We start from the raw sequence: 12,952 nt of genomic DNA, 5'->3' as shown, positions 1-12,952 counted from the left end.
AGGCCTTTCAAATGTTATATACATAAAAATTACACTATTGATTTCAACAGATTCCTAGAATACCTTTGAGTAGTTGATTGGCATCATTATCATATAGGTCTTATGTGGAAATTTGAAGAAGATGACTGAATTTATTATTACTTAAAATTTGCTCAAGTCTTACACCAATAAATTGATCTTAAAAATGTGTTTCTTACATTATTCCATTATTAGCCATCATTTGTAAATATTTTTAAAATAATTGCCTGAAGTTTGTCAAGGATAGGTAAAGGCTATGCTGTTCTGTCACATTTCATTATTTTATGAAAAATCCTTGCTTATTGTGATTCAATTTTGTTCACTTATTTTAACAAAACAGTGGCTACTGAATAACTGTTGGATCAAATGTAAGTAATTGTATATCAGAAAAGGTTACTGTAATCATTTTATTAAATGGGATTTTTTTTCCTCACATATTAGCAACTGATATAGGAAGATACTGTGTTGAACATTAAATAAAGTGTAGTGTGCTTGCACTTCAAAAATACCAGATGACTCAGGATAATCTGTCTGTTCATAAAATAGAAAGTGTAAATATATTTAACTTTTTTTTCTCCCTGTGAGTAGATTCAGCACCAGTAGTATATTGACCAAAAAAAAAAAGCAAAACCATTAAGCCCTTTTCCTGACATCCTTTCCCAAGATCTTTTGTAGTTGCTTCTATTGCAATCTTTTTTCCTTGTTGAATTTCTGTATTTTAGTAGGATTTTAGATCAGCAGATGCATATTAAAACTGTGAAAATATTTCATTTTCTAATCACATGAATCTGTTGTTACCAGGCAGCATGATATGTTCTTGTTTTTTTCTTTCTGCACAGATTATTATGCTCTTTTTATGCAGAAAAGATACTGAGGTGTTAGGGCATGCGCTTCTTATTTACATCTCAGACACTGTTCCACTTTCTCTTAAGATTCAATCACTCTAAGCTATCCTTTCACTTCAATGTCAAATCATCTAAGGTCACTTTGGATACATCAAGGCAGCCTCTTCTGTCTGCTAGTATTAGTCCTGCATATATTCAATATCCTATTTCATAGGACTTCTCATGTTCCAGTTAGTGTTTGTGTGAAACATGAAGGCAGAAGTAAATCTATTTGTTGATATGTTCAAAGGGTACATAATAGACCTTTTCTTGTGTGGAAAGGTACATATAATTGTATGCATTTGTTTGTATTTACAAAGATTGCATCTTCAGTTTGAAAGAAGGGCAGAATATGTTTATATTTGTGCAATCATTCCCTTTCTTTATGCACTCTTCCACAATGACGGCTTGCTGTTCTACTTGCTTTTTATAGTAACCAATAATATTCTGTTCAGAACCAGCCTCTGTCAATGCAAAGAAAGAAATGTAAAAGCAGCCTCAGTTATGGAAGGTCTTACGCTCCCTGGCATAAAGGCTGTACACTTTGTTTTTGCATTTGGCTTTGAAATTTTGTGTTTTCCTTGTAACTCAGTGTTTCTCTGTGATGCACATGAGTTTATGCTGTAGAGAGAGAAACAAGAAGTTATCTATTAGTCTTCAGATGGCTTTTGCTGAAAGTGTCTCTGATCTCAGACTTGTAGAAACCTGTTTGAGCTGAGTTATGCCTGGATTTTCATAGCAGCTGCATTACTGATGCTGTAATAGCTTCTCAATGTCTTGCCTCAGTCCTTCCTTGACTAAAATGGTTTGTCTAAAATGGAGTGATTTAGCTGAGCAGTTGTATCAAATATAAAGACTTAAATGTATCAATGTATCAAAATATATCAATTGAAACTTAATCACAAGTGGTGAATGTGTGGGGTTGGGTGCAGGCTCTTAATTTTGTTTGTTTGCTTTCTCTGAATTGCTTTGTGGGGGTAACCCTTACTTACTGGATGATGGCTGAACATAGAAAAAACCTCTTGCTGATACCTCCCTGAAAAGAATGAAGGTTTCTGGGGTGCTTGTTTTACTGCTGCTCCTCACAAAGCTAAAATGAGTGTTCAAAGCACTTGTTCTGAAAAGTGATTTTTTTTTACAACCTTATAATTTCAAAAACGCATGCAAAATTCCTTCATCCGTTTGACTCACAAAACATTAAAAGTCATGTAGGCATGTCCGCTTCTCTTAGGTTCTCTTACGTCTGGGGTAATCCAGCCTAATCTTCTGGATTTCACCAGGACTTCAGTGGCTTTAATTTTGAAGAAAATATGTAAAGCTGTTCTTTAGTAAATATAATAAGCTGTGTTGTTTGTATTAGAAGTAGTTTTACAATAATACAAAGCTTCTGTATCCTTCCCTAGCAATTTTCCTGTCAGTGTTTGCAGTAATTCTCTGTATGATGTTCTTGCATGGCTTTGGTGTAATCTAGGAAAATACAGATTTTTTACAAAAGTGGAATTAATCTCAATTTAGTCCTGCAGGCCAGCTACTGAGCCTGAAGTTAATTACTGCTTAAGGTCTGTGAAATAGCAAATTTATGCCTAAAACTGATCTTTATAGTAAAGAGACTAGAAGTAATGAGAGAGAAATTGTGATTGGACAGTTGTTTGGCTTGTGTTATTGTGAGCATCTCTGCATTGTAGTTTTCTTCCGTGTTCTGTTAATTCCCTTTCAGTTCCTTTAATTTTACAATTAAAGGAACTTTCTGTTCCTCACACAGACTTCTTCCAGTTATGTTAATTTTTCATAGCAAAATGAAAGAACTCTGGGGACCTGGCTGTGTTGGGGAAAAGTGAATAACTTATTAACTCAGCAGAACTGTTTGCTTTTAAAAACTTTAGGACTTAAGCAAAACTGAATGATTTAATCTCATCATTGTAGAGTCTGAGTGCTTTCTTGTTGTGAGTTGAATTACACAAGGGATAGTTTTTCTTATATAATTTTGGTTTGCAGTTGCTTCTGGAGAAAAAAACCCGTATGGATTACTTTGGTACTTTTCAAGGGCAGAAGGTAGATGAGAGTTGACCATGGCATGCTCAAGCTTGTGTTTTGTTGGTATACTTGCTCAAAAAATGTATGCAGTGCTGCTGAAAGAGCCTGTTTCGCTTCCCCAGTGTGGGCACAGAAGTTCAGATCTGCTTACCAAAGGGTGTGGGGCCAGGGACCACCACTGGTTGTAGTGTTGGTTCCTTCCCCTGTCCTCATGACTGACGGCCTGCATGAACCCCCATGCTGCTGGAAACCAGGTGGCAAGGAAGCTCTCCAGCTGGGTTGTGTGTTAGGACCCTTCAGTGGAAGTGATCTTGCACAAGGCCTTAAATCCTTTAGGGAGTGGCAGCACAGTATTTCTGTTTTCCTGTTGCCTATCTTTAGAAACTGAGCCAAGGCTATCAAAAGTAGTGTAAATTATATTGGTGGCAGAGGTGGTAAAATTAATTTGTCTTCGGCTATATTTTGTTTTGAAGACTTTTGGAGGAGAATTCTGAAAAGGATTTTTCATCTTGAACAGCACAATGCTGAATCATTTTCTAAACTTTCTTGCAGTTTTCTACCTCAAATTTATTTTAGAAAAGTAAATTAAATTTCTCCTTCACTGTATGGAAGATGTAGAGGTTAGAGGAAATTGATCTCTTCCTCCTGTAAGTGGTTTGTCTGCTGGGCCAAATCTGAAGTTCGGCAGCCTGAAGCTTGGGGATCAGCACAGCTTCGCTCTGGTTCAGACTTTTCTATTGATGAATTAACTTCTCTGCTTGTTTTGGTATGCAAATTGCTCTACAAAATAGTGCAAACACCCCCAAAAATATTTCCTGGTAGCTGTTTGCATATGTATATAACTTCCAGCATACCATGCATTGAGGGATTTATTTTCCTTTCTGCAACTAGGAATTCTTTTCATAGCATTCCCCTTGTGATTCTCAGATGGACTGTCATACACTTTGTTGTAAGCAGCACAAATCTGATTTTGTTTTGAATATGTCAGTCTTTCTGTCAGTTGCTGGCTCCAGCAGATGGGGGGACAGATTGTAAACAAAGTGTGAGAGAGCATGCTTTATGTAGAATATGTCAAAGAGTTACACTTGCAAACTAACTTCAGTTTGACTTGTATGGAACAATGAAACTAGAGCACTTCAACAGTGCTGTCTTGGACCCTTTGGCTAGCAAATCTCAAGTCAGAATAAAAGGTAAAGATGAGCATTACTGGAATTACTTTTGTTGCAGCTCTGAGGTGATTACTGTCAGACATGGACAAAAGGTCTCAGTCTCTGTGTTTACTTTACAATGAATCCTGGGTTTAATAGTAAAATATATGGGGTAAGAAAAAGGCTTATGTCTTCTAATCTTGGCCTTTTATTTTTCTGAAGGCTGTTTTGATTGTTTGTAGAGATGAATAAAATGTTTTTGTCAGGCAGTACTCTCAAAACTGCAAGAATTACCCTTTATCTGGTCAGTCTTCCTATTTTCAGGCTTGCTCAAAGCCACTTGGGATAAGAGAGGGGAAGGAGGCAAGACTGTCAAGGGGGTATTTATGAATCAGCCCTGATTTCCTAGTATCATGATGGAGAGGTTTTCCATAAACAATTTAGAGAAATTTATATATTAGCTATTTTAAAATTACCCTGTTGGGTAACAGGTTACCTGCTTTTCTTAACCTGCTTTTCTTGTTTGTGGCAAGAAAGTAAGTTGCATATCTAGAGGAAAATGGTTGTGCTGTGTCTTGTTCTTCACTTGAACAGAGAATTCTGAAATCAAAGTGTAGATAGTAAAAGTAAGCAACAGTGCCAGGGAATTTGACCAAACAAATGATTAGGAGGTGGAAGAAATCATTAATGTCCAGGAAATTAGTGGCTGATAAGAGGCTGATTAAAAGTTCAGTTGCTTCAATTCAATACAAATGAAGTCTTTATGTTGTTGGTTGACATTGTGAGAAATTTACTTACTTGGCATCTGGATGAGGTAACAGATAAGAAATGAACATACACTGTGTATTTTCAAAAAGGGTTAATCTTAGGCGAAGAGCATTACTTCTTTGAATAGAATGCAATGACTTTATAAACAAGCATGTAAATATAGACTGTGAGCATGCTTTCCATGCAGTTTGATGTGAAGACCCTGAGCCTTGTTCCTGGTGGCATGCAGGATACTCTGATCATTAAGCCCAGTTTAAGGGTATGTTTTGTCTACGAAGTGTTTTATAAAATTATTACAAGGAGGTTAACTGGATATTTGGAGACAATTCTTGAGCTTTACTACTTAGAAGCAAATCTGTTTATAATGACTGTAATGCATCATATATTTGTGGGGTTTTTTTATTTTTTATTTTTTTATTTTCTTGGTATTTATTTTTGCTGATGTCTTGCCATTTTATTGTGCTGGGCTTTGTGAAGGGAAAGATAAAAGTCAAGTCTCTGCAATATATTAATTTCCTAGTTCATCGTGTGCTGTGGAGGAAACCTGTCTAGTGGTTAAAGCTGGGTCCACTTGTATTGAAAGATAAAGTTCTGGAATGGTCTGCTGGTGGAGGTGGTGGAGTCACCATCCCTGGATGTGTTTAGAAAAGACTGGATGTTGCCCTCGGTGCCATGGTTTAGTTGAGGTGTTAGGGCATGGGTGGAACTGGATCTTGAAGGTCTCTTCCAGCCTAGTGATTTTGTGAAAACACAAAGCCAAGTTAAACATTCTTGAATGGTTGATACAATGTTTTCTAACAAGGATGTGACTTAAAAGCCTGTCCTTGGACTGGCAGTAGAAGAGTGAGCACTCAGTAGCTTCATTCCTTTTGGCTGATTTTTGTTTGTGTGAGTCACTAGGGTGATTTTGATTGTCAGATCTGAGTTCTCATTGAGTTCAATCTAGGTGGTACCTAGCTAGTTTATTTTTCTTGCTTGTGGAATGCAGCTTCTTTAAGGATGCCTTCTTATTTGAAATGTTTGGGGCAATGTGACTTCCACTTACTACTTTGGAAGAATTCTGAATACTTGAGTTTTTTAGATCAGAAAACAGAATATGTTCCTGAAATGTTACATTACTGTTACAGCAAGTCTGCCAGGCTATAGTAGTATAAGAGGAAAAAATATTGCTGCCACTTGCTAGGGTCATCTTCTGCATCTCTGATACCTGGCTTAAAGGTGTAAAGAGCAGACTTCCTACCCTGGGACAATTCTCAGACTTTTCAGCTAGACAGCAGTGAAGTTGCAACAAGAACTCTAAAGGTAATCAAGAGACTTCAGGGACTTGGGATTACTGGTTAAGAGATCAGAAGTTGAAGTAGTTTTCACACCTTTCTCTTTCCAGTTCCAAGAAGTGATGAAGGAATAAACAGGAAGAGCTGAAAGATCAATACTTGGCTCTGAGCCTGGTGTCAGTGGCTTTTTTTTTTTTTTAAACAACCTATTGCTGGATTTATATGGCATCAGACCTGCTGGTGACAGACATGGTACACCTGTCTCAAAAAGGGAAACGTATCTTTGCAGATACCAGAGTTACCAGGTCTTCTAGAGAGAGATTTGAAAAGGAAAAGGGATAAAACCAGGGGGAAGCATGCCAGTGTTTGGGGGATGGTGTGCTAGTGAGGTCCTTCAATCTGATATCTCAGGGAAGGTAGGTGATGGAGATCCATGTGGCAGCAAAGAAAAAAGGGTCCCTGTGTTAGAAAACACAGAATTGCCTGGTCACATAAGAATTAGGGCTTCTAGCCAAAAAAAGAGATGGTGGGATCAACAGCCCAACCAAGTGCATTTGTATGAATGCATGCAGCAAGGTAGCAAGCAGGCAGCCAGTCACAAACCTTCTTTCCAAGGGCTGGAGCCAGTTCTGTTCAGCAGTGCCTGAGACAAGGGGATCAAGTGCACCCTCAGTGGTTTGGCAGAGCACACAGAGTTGACTGAGGGTGCTGATCTGCTGGAGTGTGTGGGGGATCTGCTCTGCAGGGGGGTCCAAAGAGGCAGGACCAGTGAGCTGAGGCCCGTGGTACGAGGTTCAGCAAAGCCGAGTTCTGGGTCCTGCACTTCAACCACAACAACCCCAGGCAGTGCTGCAGGTTCGGGAAGAGTGGCTGCAAAGCTGCCATGTGGAAAAGGACCTGGGGGTGCTGCTCTAACAGCTGTCTGAACATGAGCCAGCGTGTGCCCAGGTGGCCAAAAAGGCCAATGACATCCTGGCCTGTATCAGCAATAGTGTGGCCAGCAGCACCAGGGCAGTGATGATCCTGCTATACTTAGCACCTCGAATCCTGTGTCCAGTTCTGGGCTTCTCACAACAGGAAAGACGTTGAGGGGCTTGAGTGCATCCAGAAAAGGGCAACAGAGCTGGGGAAGGATCTGGAGCACAAGGCTGATGAGGAGAGGCTGAGGGAGCTGGGGGTGTTTCGCCTGGAGAAAAGGAGGCTCAGGGGGGACCTCACTGCTCTCTACAACTACCTGCAAGGAGGCTGTAGCAAGATGAGGGTCATGTCCTTCTCCCATGTAATAAGCAACAGGACAAGAGGAAATGGCCCTAAGTTGCATCAGAGGAGATGTAGATTGGATATTAGGAAAACTTTCTTTACTGTAAGTGTTGTCCTGCATTGGAATGATGTGCCCAGATAGGTGGTGGAATCAACGTCTCTGGAAGCATTTCAAAGACCCTTAGATAGGGTGATTAGGGAGATGGTTTAGTGGTGGACTTGGTGGTGCTATATTAATGGCTGGACTCATCTTAGAAGTCTTTTCTGATCTAAACAATTCTATGACTCTGTGATTTTACACTCAAATTTTGGGATTAATTTGTAATCTAAAATTGGGTTATAGTGAATCTCATCTTATGATGTGCGTTTAAATGTGTGTGTGTCTCACCATTACTGCTTTCCAGGTTCCTCCTGTGTGCCAATCTTAAGTGGCCAAATCTTTTATAGAGACTGGTATTTGAAAGAATGCAAAAGTATTCTCTTGTGTTTTCAACTCCTGAATGTTGCTTGAGGCTAGTATTGAAATTTCTTTCAGTTCAAATGAAAGCTTATGTATTTATAGAAGACCAGTATAATAGATCAAATAAATTCCATTTAAATAATCTTATCAGCAAATTCCACTGCTTTGTTTTCTTGATGGTCTTGTTAAGTAAGCGTTAAATTAATTTAATGTTGGGGTCAGTACTTGCAGTGCTCTCAGTCTGACACAATTTTTCTGCAGATAATTCTGCTGAAAGTTACTTAATTTTCTTAGCTGTGATTTGATTTGATGTAGGCTAGTGCATCTTGTAATGCATTATGTTTAGGTCATTCACAGTTGTATAGATAATAGCTTATTGAAATTAGCATTGTTTTTTAATTGTGTTTTTAATCTTATGGTGGCAAATGTATTCCTTAACTTTCCTGTCAGTCATGTTTATAACTACTGTACCAGTGTACACCAATCTAATCAAGCACGGGGAGCTGGAGTACCTCCTTCTAAATCGAAAAAGGGCCAGACACCTGGAGGTGCTCAGTTTGTTGGCTTGGAATTGTACAAACGGCTAAAAGAATTTCTGAAGAACTACTTGACTAATCTCCTTAAGGTAAGATGGGGTATGAGATGGATCTGCGCTTGTAGTAACATAAACTGGGGTGAGAAGAAAAGTTGTAAGGCTAGAGGTGTATGCGGCCACTGGAAGTAAACTGAATAATATTAAAAGGTGCTTTTGTCTCCATAGCCATTAGAATGTTTTGTTGGCTTTACCTCAGACATAGATCAGTCCTTAAGTTTGCACCTGTGAGCTGCTTTTCCTCTTCAAGCCAAAACAACATTCCTGTGTTTTATAGAAGTAATGTTACGTGACATCTTAAGCTGTCCTGCACTTGAGCAAGAATAGCTAGGCTTTCCAAGCAATTAACCAGCATATTAGGAATGCTGAAAAAATGGATGCCTGTCATGTTGAAAATGCCCGATGGTAGCCTTTATTTTAGTTTAATAAATAAACTACTAATAGAGCCAGATGTTGTCTTGCATCCAGAGGGACAGGGATGTTTTCTGGAGCTTCATCTGTGCTATGCATTTTTTTCCCAGCCTTTTAATTTCAAAATCTCATACTGGCTTTGTGCTTTACTAATGTAGAACTAAATGTATTAGCAATGTGTTTCCTGTAAATGGTGTGGGTTTATTACACAGTCAGTTTGCATACCCTGATATGCCTTGGTTGTACCTTAAAATCACGCAACAGTACTAATAAACTTGTAATTTCAGGATGGTGAAGATTTGATGGATGAGAGTGTGCTGAAATTCTACACTCAACAGTGGGAAGATTATAGGTTTTCAAGCAAAGTATTGAATGGGATATGTGCCTACCTCAATCGACATTGGGTTCGTCGTGAGTGCGATGAAGGTCGTAAAGGAATATATGAAATTTATTCAGTAAGTAGATTTTGAACTGAGTGATTTGTCCATTCCATCTGCCATGTTTGCGTTACCATTCTATAGATCACTCCTTGAATCTTGTAGGAGGTGCACAGACATTCTGTAGAAGTGGGGAAAGTGGCATCCTCCCTCCTTTCCCTACTCCTATCTCGGTATATTTGTAAAAATTCCAGGGTCTAAGTCTGTGAGATGTTTCATCTGCCTTGTATATGTTGGGACTTCAGCAGTAGACTATTGAGGGTTGTCTGAATGTTTAAAATGTCTGAATTTGCTGCTTAGTGTTATCTGTGTGCCTCAGCATGGCCTTGTCATCCCACTTAAAATTCAGCCAAGCATTTCAAACACCAAATGAAGCAGTAAATAATATTTTTTTTTCTGACTTCAATACATTTCTACAAATTTTTTAGCATCCAAGCTGCTAAGATTCAGACAACATTTGGTTTGTAGTGTAAGTTATTTTGGTGCAGTTCTGAAAGATTGATATGTGATCTTGATAATTTTTTTGTAATGTGAGGTAATATAAATAAGAACTTAACAGTACTTCTGTATCCTAGATAACTAAAAGGCGTTTTTTTAAATAAAGGAGATAATTATTGTCCTTACTGGTGAAGCATTAGGAAAGTGCTGTTCTGTTTTCCTGCTTCACTTCATAATTCTGCATATGGTAGAAAATCAGTTTGTATCCTTAGTTCCCTTTCTCTTGACTTTAGCAGCCTAATGCTAAGGGACTATGTCAGCTTGAAAACTGCCAACAAAAAAAGCTGTGTGTTTTCAAAGTCACTCAAAGTGGGTTTTGTTAGTTTCCAGAGTTGGCAGTGGATCCCCTGGTAGAAAAAGGAACAACTTAGTAAAGGTAGTGATAAACCCAGTTGTAATTTTATTGTGAAACAGTCTCATTGCTTGAGAAATGTGTGTGCCAAAATATAGTTTTAGAAGTTCTCATTAGCTTGCATACTTGCATACATCAGCTTTCCCTAAAGGGAGTTACCCTACATGTATATGTGTATATGTAAATATTTTCTTCATTCCATGTTCCTTCTCCCCTCTTTTACCTCTAGCTTGCCTTGGTGACCTGGAGAGACTGCTTATTCAGGCCATTAAATAAGCAGGTATGTGTATATTAATATATTTTAACTATATTATTTATTTATTATTTTATAGGGTTAATTTCATATATTGTAAGTAACTGCTTCAAGGAGCCTGGGGGGATGAGGGTATGCACAGACCTGGAAAATAAATGGAGACTTCTGCTTCTCCTTTGTGATACTAAAAAAAGATAGACATTTGAAGGAATAAGCCTTTGTGTGTGTGATTGAACCTTGATACCAAGACTGTTCTGTTATCTCTCTGCTGAGAGGACCCTTGGCTTTTTTTTTTTAAAGGTAAGGGGACTTGAAGTAGCAATTTCAGTGGTTACTAAGCTAGGCAGGAATACAGGCTGATGACAGTCATGTCTTAAGGTTTGGGAGTCAGGATTGGATGAGAACAGATAGGGACAGGCCAGGATTTTACTGTGGGTTGTTGAATTTACACTGATGCCTGGGAGACTCAGGTCAGCTAAATGTTTAAAATTAGTGAATCAGCACAATACAACACAAGGCATTCCATCACAAGTCTTGGGTACATGTGTAGATTGATTTCACTTCTTATCAGTACTTCATGATGAAGTGGTTGCAGCAGATTATTTGTCCAAAGAACAGGTGGTTAGCTCAGGTCTTGCTCTACAGTATAAAAAGAAGAGAAGTTTGGCTTTGAAGGTGTTTTTTTGAAATTAAAGAAAAAAAAATACTAAGCACTGTAATATCCATGTACACCTTACCGCTAATCAGGCTGTAATTATGTTGTATAACTTAAAGGAGTATCATTCTCTGTAGGAACTTTATATGTTCAGATCTCCTTAAATGTTGTTCCCAAGGTGCCTGACTTTTCTTGAATATGGAAATAGACTCCTAATTAAGTATGGTGCTTGATCTACCAGCTGCTTTCTCTGTGCTTGACTTAACTTTTAATCCCTGTTTCCTAAGGTAACAAATGCAGTGTTGAAATTGATTGAAAAGGAAAGAAATGGTGAAACTATCAATACAAGGCTGATCAGTGGAGTTGTACAATCCTATGGTAAATGTGATTTCTTTAAGATTCTGTTGCTTTCTTAAAAATAAATAAATTTATGTACCCTATCAGAGCCCAGAAGTAATATCCCACCTCTTCATATGTCCAGTAAAGATTTTTTTTTACGGTAATGTCAATGCAGTTCTGTATTGTTTAACTTCACATTTGACTGATACTTTATACAATAACAGATGATTATACCGTATTTGTGAAACTTGAGAGTGCAACTGATAGACAAGAGTGTTCATCATTTACAAATCAGTTATTAAGGAGCTACATCTGGAAGTGGGGAAGGATGGTAGTTTGCATTGCAGAGTGGGGTTGCTTTTTCCTTTTGTATAATATTGAGAGCATTCCCATCCAAATTACTGACTAGTTTCATTAATAAAAGCAAAAGCATATAATCTGGAACTCTTAAGAGGGAAAAATGAAAGGAGAATTTGAACTAGCATTTGAGATAGTGAAATTTTCCAAACCCTATAATCCTGCATTTAAGAAATGTATCTAAAAGTGTAGTTGACATTAGTAATGTCTTGTGCTGATATTTTTAAAATACAAAATCAATGTACTTTTTAAAAAGTGGTGCTGATGCAGTCCCAATTGATTTCTTTCATCTAAGTTAGGAGGAGTGTCCTTGTTTATTTGCAGGAGACCACTTCATAACAACCAATTTTTTTATTTCTTGGTCTTTTTTGTTTGATTGTGATTTTTTCCTTTAGTGGAGCTGGGGCTGAATGAAGATGATGCATTTGCAAAAGGACCTACACTAACTGTCTATAAAGAATCCTTTGAATCTCAGTTTCTTGCTGACACAGAGAGATTTTATACACGAGAAAGTACTGAATTCTTGCAACAGAACCCAGTCACAGAGTACATGAAGAAGGTAAATTACTTAATCTGCTTTGTGATTTTTGTTTTTCTGGATACCAATTTTTTCTAGAGACAAAGGAATATAAATTCTGGGCTTTTATTTTCAGTTGCTTAAAATGATGGTTATTTTGCAGAAACAGATAGCTTTTCCTTGTAGTGATTTGCTTCTCTGTTTATCTGGTCTGAAGTTTGTCTCCTTACCACATTTTAGTAGTACAGTGAGAGTATGGAACCTTCTGAACAGTCAAAACAGAAGATTAAGTTAAAATAAATTCAGATTTTTTTAGACTTCCAGACACCAAAACAATAATTCTGCTTTAATACCACAAGTTTACCATTCGTGTACAAGGAACAGTGTGTTGACACATTTATTGAAGTACCTTCCTGAGCAAGCTGGCTAAGGAAATACATCATTAATTAGCTTTAGTTCTCTCAGAATATTTTAGTGTCATGAACCCCTTCAAAGTACTTCTCATCAACAGAGGCCAGATTTAAATTCTGAACCTGTCTGTAGTTTTGGGGATCCCAGACAGGGCAACTAAGGGCAAGCAGGATAAACCTTGGCTATTTCTGGCCTGGTTATTAGGTCAGTCCTACTGACCCGGTAGTAGATAGGTCATCTTCCACTTTGGACAAGTGCTGCTTCATGTATTTTATTCTCAGTAC

At 37.9% G+C, this 12,952-nt stretch overlaps 1 protein-coding gene across 1 annotated transcript in view; it reads left to right on the top strand.

Moving 5' to 3' along the window:
• Positions 1 to 12,952, top strand: part of CUL1 (cullin 1) — a 52,478-nt gene that overhangs the window by 19,486 nt on the left and 20,040 nt on the right. The window contains exons 3-7 of the mRNA XM_071429748.1: positions 8,297 to 8,471; positions 9,137 to 9,304; positions 10,366 to 10,416; positions 11,332 to 11,422; positions 12,136 to 12,299. Of these exons, the coding sequence (XP_071285849.1) occupies positions 8,297 to 8,471; positions 9,137 to 9,304; positions 10,366 to 10,416; positions 11,332 to 11,422; positions 12,136 to 12,299 (649 nt within the window). The remainder of the gene's footprint in view (positions 1 to 8,296; positions 8,472 to 9,136; positions 9,305 to 10,365; positions 10,417 to 11,331; positions 11,423 to 12,135; positions 12,300 to 12,952) is intronic.

This window comes from Agelaius tricolor, unplaced genomic scaffold, assembly GCF_023055355.1.
Source record: "Agelaius tricolor isolate 1412-34295 unplaced genomic scaffold, bAgeTri1.0.p SCAF_6, whole genome shotgun sequence".
Lineage (NCBI taxonomy): Eukaryota > Metazoa > Chordata > Aves > Passeriformes > Icteridae > Agelaius > Agelaius tricolor.
Note: the sequence above shows the minus strand (reverse complement) of the source record. Positions and strands in the feature narration are given on the sequence as shown.